The 16,985-nt window shown below is 41.6% G+C and overlaps 1 protein-coding gene across 1 annotated transcript; it reads right to left on the minus strand.

The window, feature by feature from the left end:
- Nucleotides 1-149: 149 nt before the first annotated feature.
- UHRF1 (ubiquitin like with PHD and ring finger domains 1) lies at nt 150-16,985 on the minus strand. The gene is made up of 16 exons (XM_078605604.1): nt 16,560-16,985; nt 10,721-11,026; nt 10,332-10,558; nt 9,012-9,230; nt 7,309-7,418; nt 6,893-7,082; nt 6,509-6,632; nt 6,028-6,135; nt 5,567-5,671; nt 5,272-5,378; nt 5,006-5,168; nt 4,700-4,837; nt 4,293-4,431; nt 4,010-4,167; nt 3,416-3,514; nt 150-2,992 (listed from the first exon to the last, which is right to left on the minus strand). Exons 1-16 carry the CDS (start codon nt 16,710-16,712, stop codon nt 2,846-2,848), a joined length of 2,493 nt encoding a protein of 830 aa, XP_078461730.1. The 5' UTR covers nt 16,713-16,985; the 3' UTR covers nt 150-2,845.

Genomic DNA, 16,985 nt, shown 5'->3' on the forward strand with positions numbered 1-16,985 from the left:
AGGCGTTTACTGTGCATTATTTCATCTCGTGAACAGACATTGGATGACGATTCAGTATTTAGTAACCATCATGACCAGTATTTACCCCCTCTCTTCCCCACTAACTTATGGCACACAATTTTGCACAAAATTAAAAGCAGAATGCATGGTTGAAACTTAAGGTATTTATTTAAACCAGTTATAAAACAGAAATCAATGTATATTGAGTTACATACAGTAAGCAAAATGAGCCTTCGTCACAAAGCGTAAACAGGATAGGGAAGGACTTTCTAACACAAGCTACTTCAAACAGCAAATCCCCAAGAAGCTTGCAACGTCTCAAATGTTGAGGTACACCCATCAAAATTAGCAAATGTTAAACAAGTACAGTGTGAAACGATCTTCCACATTTGGTAATTACGTTTAAAATCGTGTTTTTAATAGTTCTTGGCTTGCTTTTTTAATCTGTCGAGGCAGTGGGCACAAAATACCAAGATAAAATTCAACTGTTGGTTCATCTTCTACTTTCAATGCATCTCACAACCAGTTAAAATATTGCCGGGGCCATCTTTAACCATCTGATACACTTTTTCAAGGGACCTTGTTACCACAGAAAATGCCACACTGGTCGTGACAATTGAAGGATATGAGGTAACTGGAATGCATCCTCTGGTAAAAATGGCATCATTGTAACATCATACAATGGCAAGGTATGGGAGACACCGAAAAGTGATACTTTCATTTTTCAAAAACATCCATTAACATGCAAATCAACTTATGTTGGCAGTGTTTCTTAGAATACTTTAAACTATTACCTCATTAGTTGTACTAAATATAATACACTTCCCAATTTTACATGTAATAAGAATGCAACCCTCATTTGAATATCTTGCCACCTCAAATGAATTTTTTTACAGCAACAGTGCTGTCGCATAAAAACTAGGTAAAGTTTATTTGACAACTTCCAGAAAGAATTGAAAGTTATCACAACTGGTAGAATGAAAGGCAGTTTGATTGGCAGTATATGTGCTGATGTTTTAATCCATCATAAAATCTTCTCCCCTATAGGCTGAGGTAGCAGATTTCCGTGTTTGTGATACCTACAATATAGAACTTCTTTCGCACCGTACGTAGCCAACCGTGCTAATCAGAGGTGCGGGGAAATTGGAAGTGTTGTGGCTAAAACTGTTAATAAATTATACCAAAAATCTTTGTTCAATTTTCCAACATGGTATTAAAAGGATATCTATTATATTGAACATTAAGACAACATTAAGCGTAATTTATACTATTCTGTATCCAAGGGAAAAATGGTTTCTCCAATTATTAACTTTAATAAAAGAGCATGTATTCAAGAGTTTGGTAATCAATAGAAAGCACGAGTAGTTTCAACTTTACGAAATGCAATTCACATATTATAGTTACATGACAGTAATCCCCCTAATAATATGCTTTTGATAATTCTGAATGCATTCTTGCCAAAGTAGGAATATATCCAATTGCTTTGTAGGAACACATTCAAATTATTTGCTCAGCCAGCAGTGTAAATGGAATATGAAAATAGCATTCTGGAAAACACTGAAAGTTTTAATAGCAAACGTCAATACCTTTATGGTAGAAAATTCAGCCATGAATAGTTGATACTAAAATGTTATCTACCGTCTTTATACAATGCATTAAAAACAACCAAGTTTGTAGCATATTAACACGGTCTGATCTGCTGAAGAGAAATACAAACATGCTTAAAACAGACATGGCAAAACAAATAAAAGCCTTATTTAAACATTTCCATCACATATACGCACATCGTAAAACATATTTTATCTCTATTGAAATTAGTATAGGCACACTTATTGCATGTTTTCATGGCATTGTGCATCAGAGGTTTATCATCCCAACAAACCCCTAAACCTGCAGCAGATAGTAATAAATATGCCATTAAGGACATGGTCGCACGATTTTGCTGGTTTGGAATCAGATGCAATTCACTGCTCGAGTGTTGGAAGGAAGCCTACTGAAAAGCTTATAAAAACCAACACACAAGCACCTCCCATAGTGCAGCACTGTGCTGGCTTCATGCCTTTCGTTTCAATAGAGTAGGGGAAGGCACATTAAAACGAACAGTCAAAAAGCCAGCAACAGTAGAAGCTGAAGGATATCACTATTGTCTTTTGCAAAGTTTCTCACCCAGACTCCTCACTCACACTAAGTTAAGCTATTTTTCCTTCAATTTTACCTGGTGTCATTTAGGTAAGAAAATATGACCTATTAAGTGGTCCAGCTGGTTTCTTGTTCGCATTTCGCGTAGAAAAAGATTAAACTCCGGTAACCTAAGCAGAATTGATCAATTTCTAAAGAGCTGTGTAGCACAGAAATATTTAAAGCTAAACAATTTAAAGGATTCCAGTGTGATTGGGTTTTAAATTAAGAACTGCTTTCACATCTACACAAATGTAAAATCATGGCTTTGGCATCAACTAACCTGGGACACCTAAATTGTGCCGAACGACAAAATTGTAGAAATATATTGAATGATCGGTCCTACAAATTGTTTATCAAATATATACAACCTATTTGAAAAGTTTCGCATATTTAGGTAGATCTGTTAAATTTCCTTTCTATATGTATATGCAAAAACCACCATTCAGCGGTGGTAAAGAAATAAAACAATTTTGGGTTACAATTGGGCAAAATGCTTAGTATCTCACAAATGTGGAGAAGAACAAAAAAAAACAATGTCTGGTTCTCTCCACCTCTCACGCAACAATCAAACAGTAACTGGCCGAAAGACGAATGCCGATCCACCTGTGAGTACAATAAGGAATCCAGTAAGCCCGGCATGGTCTGTGTAAGATTATATGAGAAATCACCGACCACTGCCATAGCCAGGGAAGAGCTGATTGAGAAGGGTTTGCAGCTTCTGGTTGATCGCCATGCTGTTGGACTTGCCCAGCTCGAGACGACAAGCTGGACAGGTGTACACCTGAGCTTTGAACGATCGCTGCAGGCAGCTCTGTGGATACAAAGAACGGTGGCACAATGAGAGGCACGTCACACTTTGTACATAAATACTATACCATGTCTCAAAATGCCATTTTCTTATGAGGGGTTACCTTAGACAGACAGCATGCATTCATTATTTATTCTGAGCCCACAAGTGACATTTTTATGGTTAGACAATTACTGATTTAAAGCTTTTGTGACTGCAGGGATTCATATTCTTGGTTCTTTCGGTAAAGTCACGTAGAAGGGAAACAATAAAATAAATATTATTTTTGTATTATTTTATTATTTTCCCTTCTACATTACTTTACCGAAAGAACCAAGAATAGACAATTACTGTCGCCAAAATTCTGCTATTTTGTATCAACTTACATATTTGAAATACGAATTCATATTGATTTGGCCTAGTGCTTGCCACAACGACAAAACTCACTTTGCAGACATTATGGTGGCACTCTGTGGTGACTGGCTGCCACACCAATTCTTGGCAGCAAATGCACAGACACAGCTCTTCAAGCTTTGACAGGAACTTCTGCAATGACAAACAGCACAATCCACAGAATGTAAAGCTTGCACTTACCATCTACAAATTCATATGCTTCAATATACACCTTCATTTAACACAAACAGGGACAATTATTCATAACTGTGAACACATTGATCCTCATACCTCAACTTTGTAGACTTCATGAAATACATAATTGCCAAAAGATAATTAAATTGTATTTAGTACCAGCCAATAGATGTGGTGTTGAGAAGAAAAAAAAAGTTAAAATGGGCAGGACACACTCACTACAGAGTGGATACCGAGGCAAGGCAAAATAAAGAGGAAGACAGCGGAAGAGAAAACAAGTTTAAATGAAAACATATTGGGAGGTCACTACACTGCACATAACTGAGGATGGAATGGTAAAACTTTGAGGGCAGCCTCAAGAAAGCAATTGGAAGTTACAAACTCACAAATTAAAGTGCAGGCCTTTTTCTACGTCAGAGCTGTCGCTAATAAACCCATCTATGCGCCACTCACCGTGCCCTCTGAAAGAGATTCCATGGCTTCATCCCACAGCTTCTTGTTCTGGGAATCTTCCTTGATTAGTTTCCTCTGCTCACTTGACAGTTTATATGCCTCAACCTTTGCCTTTTTCGGTGTCACTTTGGGGCTTTTGGTTGGAGTCTCAACATCGCCTGGCGCACAGCGGGAAAAACACGTCAAGCGTAAGTATTGTGTACAACTGTAGTCATGCAATTGGCGTGTATGCTATGAAGTATGCGTGTATTGTTCAGTGGAAAAAGCAAGACAGCACACGTACTTTTTAGTGATCGCTTGCGCTTGCTGGTGCCACAAGCGGGTACGGGCGTAGGAGGTGGGGATAACTCTTCTTCCTCGTCACTCTCTTCATTATTGGCATGCTCCTTATTGGCCTTGGCTTCCAAATACCCTTCTGGATACTGCTCACAACACACAAAAGCATTGTGATCACCAGTCGACATTTGTGCTTGAATTGGTCTATCATTAAGTACAATGCAGAGTATCAAAAATGCACAGTAATTTTAACGAATTACTTGACGCTATAAAAGTTATACAAGTAAATGTTTAAACAAATATTTGTACAAAAGAGTACACACCTTTAACACAAATTACCAGAAAGAAAATGCCTCACAGCCACTTAATTGATTGTGAATGTAAACGGTAAAGCATTTGAATAAAGAAACACACCTGCATCGTGAGACCAAGCATCTTGCAGCGTTCCTTGCCATCTTTAGTCCAGGGCGCAGGCTCTTCATCATCCCTCCTCAACAGATAGCGCCAAACCAGGAACCCGGACTTTCCTTTCTCTGGCCAATACTTTACGACCTGTGTTCAGCAATACAAACCCAAGCAGACACTGTTACAATCGTACCGTACAACATGCAACGATCATTCATTTCATGTCCATCATATCAAATTAGCCAGATCAATGACGATGCATTTGTCAAGAAAAACAGCGAGATTGAGGTCGTCGATGGCTTTGAAGAAGCTTGCCTTGTATATGCCGTCGTAGCGGTTGCCTTCCTCGGGTGCAAACTTGCTATGCTTGCGGCCTTTGGCACTGCGCACCACTCGAACCGGCTTACCGGCACGCCAGTCCTTTGCGTCCGCTCCAACTTTGTCATTCAGTGCTGCTTTACAATTAAGTGCTAAAGCCCTGCAATGAAGTTTTTGTATTAATACGATGACAAAATCACTTTTAAACATTTTTGATGGCATGTAAATGGATTTTCTTCATATGTATGTTGTACTCCACAAACCTGTTCATCTTTGCAAGCTTCTGGTCACACGACTGCTCGGCAGTGCGTTTGTTCCCAGACAGATCACGTCCGCCACTTCCCGTGTAAGTGAATTCAGTGCCACGGTCCTTGAAACGGAGGGAGAAAGAAGTTCAATCGCAGCTCATCACAGATTGCTTCCTTGCAATGTATCCATTATTGGAATGACAGCAGGAAGACAATTCAAGTTCAAGTTCATTTAGTAGGTATAGCCCTGTGGAGCCATTCGGCTCTTGAATCGGGTGCAACCGCAACAAACAAAAAACATAACAATTACCACGTCATCCTCGTAGCCACCAGCCAGTACTAGAGAGTAGGAGCCATCCGTGCTGCGGCCATGGATTCCGGCCACGTGAGGCCTGTGCACACCCGATTCGCTCACCTGCCAAAACAACAATCTTAGGGTTAGCTATGTACGGTTGCGAAGGAAATTCAACATACATTGGAGGAAGCCAATTTAAACAATCTTGGAAAATTGAGAACATATTTTTTATTGTATTAAAATAAGTTATTCTGCAAAGATTTAAGCCAGGGGTTCAAGGTTAAATTCTTAAATAACACAGAAAAGTTTACTTATAGATGGCACAAATTGCAACCATGGGCACGGTCGTCCCACCGAGTCTTGCATTGTCACATGACAACTAAAATGTATTATATGCCTACATTCACCTATTCCATCTGCTGATTTATCAATATTTGCACAAAATTTTTGAATTGGTTTATGGTTAAATACTGTACCTGCACCCTGAACTTCCACAAGGAGCCCACTGGGACCCCGGGGATCGGGCCGTGGTGGTTAGACGGCACGATGGTACACTCCTTGGTCCGGCCCACACATGCCATGCCCTGGAGATAAAGCAGTCCATTCTTTAACTCCTGCCACTTCATTAATATTACAATTATGTAAAAAAAATAGCCATCAATCGGTTTTTCTTACACGTTAGGTTCACTGATGGATAAAGGGCTGAAAATGTAGAAATATCGCGATTCTTAAATGTTTTGTTCTTATTGTATATTTTACATAATTGAAGCACATTTACAAAGGTTGTTAGAATAGTAAATCAGCTGCTTTTAATGGATATTTAGTGCTACATGTTGGCCTCTTTCAATACATTCTATCAGTTATTTCAACAGAGAACCAGATGTGTGTGTAGGTTTCACATTTTGTCCTATATTATCATTTCAATAGGCTTGTATTAGTGTGAAATGTAGAAGATACCTTCCCCCAATCTCGTGCACAGTTGGATGTGGCAGATGGCATCTTGGCCTTTTTCTTGCTCTCTTTTAGCATCTCACCTGCTCGGACAACCTCGCCATCGTCTAGCTTACAACCAGGACAGTACCTGTTGGTATGAAATGGTTCACAAAATATATTAGCCGCTTGCTTATATAGCCTGTGGAGTGAGACTGTAACTAAACTATATTTTTTAAGAGTGCAACATTTTGCGTTGTCAGTACACTGTATGCAAATGTTAATTAATGCAAAAGTAAAACAATTATAGGCCTTGATTTGAAGCTTTCGTGACTGCAGGAATCCATACTCTTTGGTTCTTTACCGAAAGAACCAAAGAGTATAATTATAGACCTGTTCTTGTTGACTTACCAGTCTTCATCATCTTTGGGAATATGACGAAGAGGTGGGTTAAGGCAATATATGTGGAACGCCATGTTGCATTCGTCGCACATCAGCTGCTTGTCAGGATCTTGCTTGCCGCCACATATGTGGCAAGCACAGTGCCTGCAATCTTTGTTTGGATCATCCTTGCACACCTTGCATTCTGGACCAGTCTGCCCTGCACCCACAATCGCAAAGTTCAATTGTCAACATTCATGATATGCAACCCAATGAAAGCAGTAACTTTAACTTGAAATTACTATGCATTAACGTTTAGGTACATTAAACTCACTATTATTTCCAGTGATTTTTCACATTGAATAAGTGTGAGAGCTCCCACTCAAAAAAATAATAATTTTAAACAAATAGCAAGAAACAATTAATATCCAATAGTGATTTATTACGTTTCACGGGGCTGTTGCTGGTGATCTCAGTAGCTTTTCCAGGCTCTTCAATCTTGTACACTTCATCCACAAACCGTATCTTGCAGTCTGTCAGAGCCTCAGCACCATCTCTAAGAATGGCAAAAATACACACGTTTGAATATCAACATTATTTTAATGGAAAAAGAGTTCGCACAATTATACCTACACCCAAAACAGAAAATAACACTCAGGCACAAGCAACTACCAAAAGCCTACAGTGAAAATGTTTTCATTACATCAACTTTTACACTAGATGGCAGCATGCTACACTAAAAATAGTATTGGAGTGTAAAACAAAATACGGTATATCGGCAATCACTTCCTAGGGCTGTTGTTGCACTTGCCAACCTTGTGGAACGATGACAACATAACGGGCAACTAATCACCATGAAAAGCAAACCAAAACTTATGCAGCGCCGCCCAAATTTACATTTTCAACTAAACAATGTTTTCGGTTATTTTTTTGGTCACTTAGACACGAATGCAATACCCAGATGTTCTTCTGTAACGTTGCAATACTCTAACAAACTGCCCAGAAGCAATCATTCTATGTTTGTATTTCAGACTCATTTCCCCCCTCCATAAGGGTTGAAAGTAGTGGTGCGTTTAAGATTACAGGAATTTTAAAAGCAGTGGATAATAATTCATGAAGGTACCGAATAACAAGCTGCACTGGCCGCTTTCCCTGCTCTTGGCAGAATTAAATAGAACATGTATAATTCATTAGGGGACATTTTGTTCCCATAAAAATTGTGGACCAAATTATTAAAAATAAAGTAGTCTTAACAGAACCGCAGTAATGACCTCACTGTGACCCAACTACCACCAGCCATCGGAGCATTGCCCTTAGTATCTCATGAGACTGCAGTGGGTAGTTTCACCGAGTTATGTAGTAAACATTCTAATTGCAGCACACCACATCAAAGGAAACGTCCAAGTTAATTAGATGTTTTTCATGACCGCTGCATTCCAAACCACTGAAGTTCCAGTTTTTTGTCTGTGAAGAATGGGGCAGTCGTTTTGACCACCCAAGCCAGAGACATGCATCAAATCTTAATGCTAATTAATTGTTTGCAATGTGGGAACAAATGCAGAAATATGTAGCGAGTCTGTTTTTCAGTGTACAACTTGTGAAAATGCACCGACAACCTGTGTGGTCCGAGCACTCATAAAAACACATTCCAAGAGTAGACCCTTATAACACACTGGCAAAAGGCATTTGGCATTGTATTAATTTTCCATTTTCTGGCAACAGGTAGCTCAAATACTGCCAGGCTTTGTGTGAAAGAAACTATTTGGCTAGCTGCCTGCTCTGCATTATTTTAGCAACATCACAAATTCAGATACTTCAGCAAAACATTTAAATCATCCCGTTTCCCAAGAAAGTAGTTTTAGCATCGTCTTTGAAGTGTTTTGGCTCCGCAATGTTTGACGTGAGTACAGCGAGAATATATCTGGAAATACCTTATTTTAATCATCTTGTTAATAAAGTAGATAACAAAAAGATAAAGAAGCTGTTCGCACAAATGCACCTATAAGCCTTTCTACAATGTACTGCTATGGTTTGCTTGGAATGTCTAGTGGCAATTTTACTTCAGCAAGAGTGCATATCATCATATGCTACACCGCATTTCAAAACTGATTAGACAGTAAGTAAAAAGGGCACTTGCATTCTCACTCACCCAATAATGACCAGGGCTAAGAGCTCCCGCAGGGTACGGGTTTCACGTTTTCGCTGGATCTGCGCATCATACCAAAAGCCACGCTCAGTAGGCTCATCTGGGTTAAAGTTGACCATGACTACGTCTCCAATGGCCAAATCCTGCCAAGGCACTAGCGTGCGTGCCCGTGGCCGAATGTAGGGCCCTTCACACACCCGCACAACGCCATATTCAGGGTAGCTGTGCACACAAACACACGCACACAAACACACTTTAGACATGCATCACTGTCTGCATCTAAGATATTTCCAAACATGGATCCAATTTTCACACAAGTCTCTGGAATACCAACTTGACCATACGTTTCCAGATGGGTGTTTAGGGACATCATAAGAAGCATGACTAACTTGTCATACTTTGAACTTAATACAGGCATACCTTTTATAAAGCTGTTTCGTTATAACGCTCTTTTGTCCTCGAGGAAAAGTCCCGCGCAGATCAGCCCATATATGGAAGTAGGCGTGGTATTGCCCTAGGGGCACGTCTTTGCCCATGTATTGGAACCTGAATCGAGGTGTCTATTGTAGCGATTCTGCTCATAGTCCATCCAATTAGAGTAGATTAATTGGCGATCCATGGGCAAAATCCCATTTAGTATAGCTTCCTGTGGAATGTGTGTTTATGGCAAACCGGTGGTTATTCTTACGGGAGCTCCAACCAAATCCACTGGCGAGTACATAATTTCTTGTATTTTTTATGTAATTTTCACCAAGTCATTATTTGTATTTATGAAATGCTTTCAAACATTTATCATGTGTACACTATCATTAAGGCTATTACTGATACCCCAATGAAGCCCTCATATCGCTCATAGGTCAAAAAAGCACTGTCGTAACACATCTCAATTGGAACCATGTTATGACCCTCCTATAGCACTGTTTCGTATCATGCTCCACTTAACAAGAATGCATCCTGAGCGGTATAAGAGGTATGCCTGTACAGCATTAAATAGTTTTGTCTTTGAAAACCAACATTATTGTAACACAGCACAGTGGCCAAATTAACTTCATGGCAAGTTTCCATAATGAATCGTATGTAAAAAGGCTGTCACGTGAAAAAAATGGGGGGAAAATAACTTTGAAATTATCAAGTGTACAAGGGATGCTGCCAAGAAAATATAACATCAATTTACAAACACTGACCATCATCTTCAAGATCAAATACTGAACAAGTAGCAATTTTTTATATTCTCACCATAATTAAAACCAACAGTTTGCATTTATTTGAACGATAAAAAAAACAGTGAGGAGTCATGGCACACAGCAACCCTACAAAACTTACTCATCATATTTTACGTGGTAAAAAATATCGTTGCAGGTTGACGATCTCGCTGAAGCCGAATGGTCCTGAGAAGTGCTCTCATCAGTGCATTGAGGTTTTGTTGACGATGACATTGCCTGATCATCACTCGGCACATCTCCTTCCCCTGAACCCCGAGTTACACCTACAACCTCTGCCTCAAACCAGGCCCCAGTGTTGGAGTCTCGGACATCCACCATCTCATTAATCTGGATCGCACACAATGGGATAAGATAAAATAAAATTAGTAGTCAATTTATGTATGTAAGCAATCACGAATAAAAATCTAAGGATTGTAAATGCAAGTTAAACATCTGCACGACGCATTACTATGAACAAGTGAAGCAAACCAGCTGCAAATCAAGTCTCACCTTGTATGTGCCAAAGCCAGGGTTGAGGACGGCCTGTGTAGATGTTCCTGGAATGGCAGGCTCAGCATCGAGTGGTGGCTCTCCACTGTTGGAGTTTTTGTCTGAGTCGCCCTGAGAAGAGCCACAACCCGAGTCTGTGTCGGACAGCTCGCCCCCATCGCGTCCGTACTTAGCTGGTTGGTTTGAAGGGGCCACAATGGTAACGGCACTCTCAGTCACTGCTGTGCTGGAAGTCTGCCGGACCAGGAGTTGTACAATCTCGTTCAGACCCACGCTGTAGTCAAAAAGGCTGTGTCCATTCTCCATCTATAGAAACACACCATATATTCGCAAATTTAGTATAGGGAAAAATGGGATTCTTATTATACTTGAACTCGTTTTACTTTATGCAATGTCCAATCATATTTAACACAATGAAAGACAAAGCTCCCTAAAAAAATTCCAGTTAACGTCGATGCACTTAAAACATCCAATAATAATGCAAACAGTGTTTTCTTCTACAAAAGAATGTTTGGTAATGGACATGAAACTGATTCAGTCTTAAAAGAATGCAAAGTAAACAATAAACGTTTGCAAAAATACTGTACTAAAAAATGTGTTGGTTAAACTGTATAGCAAGAGCACACCAAATACTGGGAGCAAAGAGTATATCATTTTCTATTTTTCCTTTGCATTCCCTGTGCATGGACAAACAAGTTCACAGACGTGCATCATATCCTCCTGGACACCCCGAATACTGTTATAGCCAGGACATTCCATGCCTCCAAGTCATTCATCCATTCCAGACCGCCTATACTTCCTGTTGTGTTCAAACACCTACTTCTATGTTCACTTGAAACACACAGGAACATCTGTACTGGAATTAAAAGTTATCGGTAATCAAAATATATTTCCTGAATATCCTGAAGCCATAAGATGATAGTTTGCAAAATACGACACACATAAGGCTACATGAGTCAATGGCAGAGCCAGGATTTTCAGGTAGGGGGGGGGGGCAACCCTTCCAGCAATGAAAAATGATAGGAGTTTTTAGTAAGGACTTGTCCCTTGCTCTTTATTCGACACGTGTGCGGCGATGGCGCAGCCATCGATCGAGGGTCGAATTAGAACCGCGCTGTGTGATCGGCATCGCGCTCGCTGAAGGAATGCCTTCAGGGAAGTCGTGCACTGTATACGCAACTACGCACAATTCTGCGAGTCACTTATAACTGCTTTTGCCGTTAGTTATTGCCAATTATGGACTCAGACTATTGTCCTATCATCTCTAGAGTCCCTGGCACATAATAATATGCTACAGTGGCAGTCGCAAAATGCCGATTTATTACTAATAAACCCCAATTATCTGATCGAAATTAGGGACTTCGATCGGATTATTGGGGGGGCAACGTGCCACCCCACCCCCCCACTGGCTCCGCCAGTGTACATGACCATTCAGTATATATCCACAATTGGGTTATTTTAGTTGTGGAGTGGAAATATCAATACTAACCCATCATAGAAAAAATTGCCCACAATGGATTTGTGCAGGATAGCGGGTACAAATTCCAGGACTATCCCCACCAACATGAAAATCTACACAGGGGATTTTGTTTTAAAATGTGCTCGTCAGTGGTTTCTCGGATCACACAACACAAAAAATTGCACATGTAAGAAAAAATAAGTTCATAAGTACGTAACCAGCAAACATTCAAGCCTGAGAAAAATTGGTACCATGCAATCTTGTAAAATGTGACAAAATTCATCACAAATAACAATTTGTATTTGCCACAAAAAAGATCAACCTAAAAGTTACCTTTAAGATTAATTGTGTTACAACAAAGCCTCATGTGATAATTACATAATCTAAATCGGCAAAACATTTTAATGAACGATGAAAATATTATTTAAAAAATGTATTGTTCAGTTGCAGAACAAATATAAACAATTATGGCAAAGTGCCTCAGTAGGGTTACGCTCCCAACAAGGGAAAACGATGAAGACCCAGAGCGAATGTATGCCTGATGGTGGGGAGCGGGCCTGCCCTTCAAGTCACGTGTCTGTTCAGAACAACGGCTGCACAACAAGCTCCGCCATATTCACAAGCCGGGCCACGACTTGATAAAATTGCATCTCCAAATGGCCGTCTACACATTCAAATAATCCTGCTTTTCCCCTTAAATCGAACACATTGTTACATTAGTATTTCCAATTCAGGGCTAATTTTCGCCTTATTATGTTTGCAACTTCGTATTAAATACAATAATTAATTTAAAGTGCCGTGTGACGTAAAGGCCATGTTTACATAAAACAATGTACCAACGTCTCACCGTCAAGCCTGTTGGTAGCATATGCATGCAGGTCCACTCATGCCTTGTTTGTAGCCTTAGATTTTTATTTTTTTAAAGACTAGGACTATTATAAAAATAGTTTGAAATTGAACTAAATTTTACATTTTAACTAAAATATCTAAATAGTGTTAACTAAAATTTACGAAACTGAAGGCATGTGAATAAAGCAATTCCACTTTTTTCAGGCAATGAATAATACTTCCTTAATATAACAGAAAACTCCATAAACACATTTTCCTTTACCCAGACGCGAGCAGTACAGCCTGCGCTGACCCCATCTAAGTTCCCTCCCAACATTATCTTTACAAAATTGGTTGGTGTTACCAATTTCAGATAATTGAGATATTTAAAGTGTTGGCAGCGCACACCTGTGAATACTCCTCCTTTAACATATAACAGCCTTAGAAAAGCACAATGGGCAATGTCAAGATCGCTTGTTGTACAATGTCGTCTTCTTCACTCCCAGTATAAACGCACGGCCTGAGTGATGAGGGCAATTTTAATAAGAAAACGTGGCCCGAAAAAAATTCACCGTACCAATGCTCCATCTGTAATTATTGGATAAGCTCACAGCTCGTCAACGTAAAAAAAAACCAGTTTAAACGTATAAAGCAGACGTGTTGGGAATTTTTAAATAATTAATTCACAACGCAGCCTTAGTAATGCCCATGTCAGTGTTAATCCGTGCAAAACAAGTGACCAAACTATTGTGATATCAGCAAGTTATTTTACAATGGAGCAATTAGAATGCACCATATAACATACATCAACTGTGCGTCAACAACCCTTTTGAAACAAAATGGCTGTGTGGCCGTTTTCTATTGGGCGGTGCGGAAACCAGCGTAGTCCCGCTACAGAAAATGGGCGGAGGCACAGGCAGAACGTGGTAGTGCTGTTGTGGGCCTTGAATTGTGCATCCCCTCCTGACAATCTGCCTCCCCCAACAAGGACCAGTCGAGGAACCCAATTCTGGGACGCTACTACTTTAGCACGATATTACATTTGTTGAATGCCAGTTTATATGCGTGGGTATACAGCACGCATGTGCCTGTAAAAATAGGGCATTTTAAAAAATTACGTACCATTTTTGAAAATGCCAACTCCGTGTACACATTCCAAAATGCTAACATTTCAAGCCCGTTCCTTGGTGATTTACAGTTTGTAATACATAGCATGTTATTGTGAAATGTCTATGTATAGCAGATATATCATGTACTTTTAACATTTGAGTATATATAAATAGCTGGCATTAAAAACGTATTTTCTTTACATATTTTTATTTCAGACAAGTTATAATTGAAAGAATTAATCATTTTCAATGGCTATACAAGGTTAATGTAAAACAATAATTTAAAGCCCTCTCTCAATCCAGGAATGGATTGAAATCTATTCCTGGATTGAAGGCCTCTCAAAACCGTATTGGTCTGAGGTTGTATGACCATACTTCACCACGCCAGTCAGTACAGTTAAGTCCTTATTAATGCCACGAATTCCAGATAATTTCGCCAAATTTTTGAACGCTAGGCTATATTTAACATAAAACACATACTTTAATATGACTCCGATCTGGTCTGTTATAGGTTACCAACACCTAAAGACGAAATTAAAACGGCTCACGGTACCACCAGGAAATAAACCCTACGGCTTCACGGTAAATAATGTAACGGCATCTTACATTCTTGCTCGTGATCATTTTTGCAAACGACTACGGCCGGCTCTGCAGCGGTCGCGTGCAACATTTTTCTACCTCGGCGCTTAAAACACCACCGCCGCCTCCCAATTGTAAAAATAATACATTAAGTCCAACGCTCCCATTGCTTTCATCTCACCCCTGGGGGCAAGGGAGGGGGCGCAAAACGGAATTTGTATGCGCGAATATTACCGTGCCCGCATGTCGTGGGCACAGCATCGTGCCCATTTTTTCGGCCGCGCCGAGCACGTGAGAGGCCGTGGCGCCTTTGTGTTCCGCGAGATTCAGTAGCACCGACGATAACGGGGGGGGGGTGGTGGTGTTACAACCAGGCAGCTGCCATGGCGCTCGCACGCACACACAGGGACAAGCTTGACACTGCCGCAGTACACTCGCGTACATGGCGGATAAGGTGTTATGTATTCGTCGATACGACACGCACGCACACAGGGAGACTTATTTAACCACACACAGGTACACGGAGAGACGGGTGGAAGCGTTGACGGCCTGTCGCCTTGCTTTGGGCCGCCCCTCTCCACGTGACCGCCGCGGTCAGCGTTCCTGATGTTCTCAGTGGGTTAGGGGTGAGGGTGAGAAGGGGCTGGAGTGGTGGGGGTTGGGGCGTGGGGTACAACAGCAAAAGGCGACTTTTCCCCCCCTCCCACCCCCGGTCTTAAGGGGGCCGGACACACACGAGGTCGTGGACCCAGGGTGGGGAAGATGCCAATGCAAAGCGGCCCGCGTTTAATCACGGGTCTAGCCCACCAGGACAAAACACGTGCGCCACGCAACACAATGCGCGCCAGGGGTCCCCTCCCTCTCGGTTACACAGGTACAGTGGTCGCATGCATGCCATTTTACAGCAGCCCCACACACACGCTGGGTGTGCATTGCATCTGCGATAGAGGAAAGAGCACAACAACGCTGATGGGAAGGATGAACGATCGGAGATGGGAAACGTCAAGTGGATATTATACAATGGCTGATGAAGGCGACGAGAAGGACTCATCCACTGGCGTAGACAATCGATGCTCAAAAATAGATAATGGTCTTCACCGGTGTAGAAGCAATGGATGTATTAATACAAGGGGGGGAGGTGTGAGCAGTTGATATAACTACAATATAGTTTAAATTATTATTCACTGCACAGACTGTCCCCCCCGTACCTCCACGGTAGACAATTAAGATTACTGTTATACCGATCCCGCGTCCATAAAGTATTTCATAATGCAGTTTTTTTGTGTTACATCGCGTCAATATCATAAACGTGTCGTAAAACCCGCCACCACCCGACACACATCGGCTGTGTCGAGCGCTGGCGGGTTTAAAGACACATTTATAGATTTACGCGATCTAACCCCCCCAAAAAAAACCTTTATCTATATTGTTCACGAAAACCGACGTGTTAAACCGATAATAATTATTAATTCACTTTCACACAAAGCATGGCCCCCACCACCACCGCCCCACGTTCCCACGCCGCCCGCACTTCTCCCACCTCGGCAGGGCCCCCAACCCCAGCAGATCCCTCCACGGACATCCCTGCCCCGTACACAATCAAGGCCCGCGATTGAACCCTCCACCACATCACAACTTTTGACGCCACACTATCAATTGCAACTTCTCACACAGGCGACGATCTCTTCATCTTCTTCACAAGACACGCGCCACGCGCGAGCACTTTCCCAGCACTTGCCTCGCTCGGCTCACACCACGACCACGAGGAGCTTTCACCTCCCTTCCCCCCCCCCACACACACAAACCCCGCACAACAAGAGAAACCCGTGTCTCTTCTCTTTCTCTCCGGCGGTCGGGGTGGTACCTGCTTGCCGCGATAGAAGAGCCTCTGCTGGTCGGGCTCCACGCAGAACACCTCGTGGATCCTGGCGCGGAGCTCCTCGATCTTCGTCAACTTGGACAAGTTGTCGAGGCGGTGCGTCTGCTTGCCGTCCATGGTTCGCACCTGAATCCACATGCTGGTGGCTGCTGGAGGGGACGAAGTCCCGGGGTCTTGAGGCGCGGGGTGGGGGAATGTGGAAAACGATGTTCGGTTTTGATTTTTTTTTACGAATCGCAAGTAGCACAACGGCTCACGGGCGAGAAGCTCGCATCGACTGCTGTTGTTTTGTGCGGGGAGGGGGGGGTTGTTGTTTATGTTATTTAAAGGGCGGCTGATTAAAAAACTAAAATGTTTCGCGTCGAGCCGCCGCCGCTCAATGAACGCTCCGGCGCGGGCGGGAACCTCTAT

Source organism: Lampetra planeri, chromosome 24 (assembly GCF_965212315.1).
Source record: "Lampetra planeri chromosome 24, kcLamPlan1.2.h2, whole genome shotgun sequence".
Lineage (NCBI taxonomy): Eukaryota > Metazoa > Chordata > Hyperoartia > Petromyzontiformes > Petromyzontidae > Lampetra > Lampetra planeri.

Coding starts and splice junctions, on each gene's coding strand:
- UHRF1 (XM_078605604.1), bottom strand. CDS start 16,712: ATGTGGATTCAGGTGCGAACCATGGACGGCAAGCAGACGCACCGCCTC. Junction 6,633..6,892: donor CCCAAAGATGATGAAGACTG/GTAAGTCAACAA, acceptor TCATACCAACAG/GTACTGTCCTGGTTGTAAGC. Junction 3,515..4,009: donor AATCTCTTTCAGAGGGCACG/GTGAGTGGCGCA, acceptor TTGTCATTGCAG/AAGTTCCTGTCAAAGCTTGA.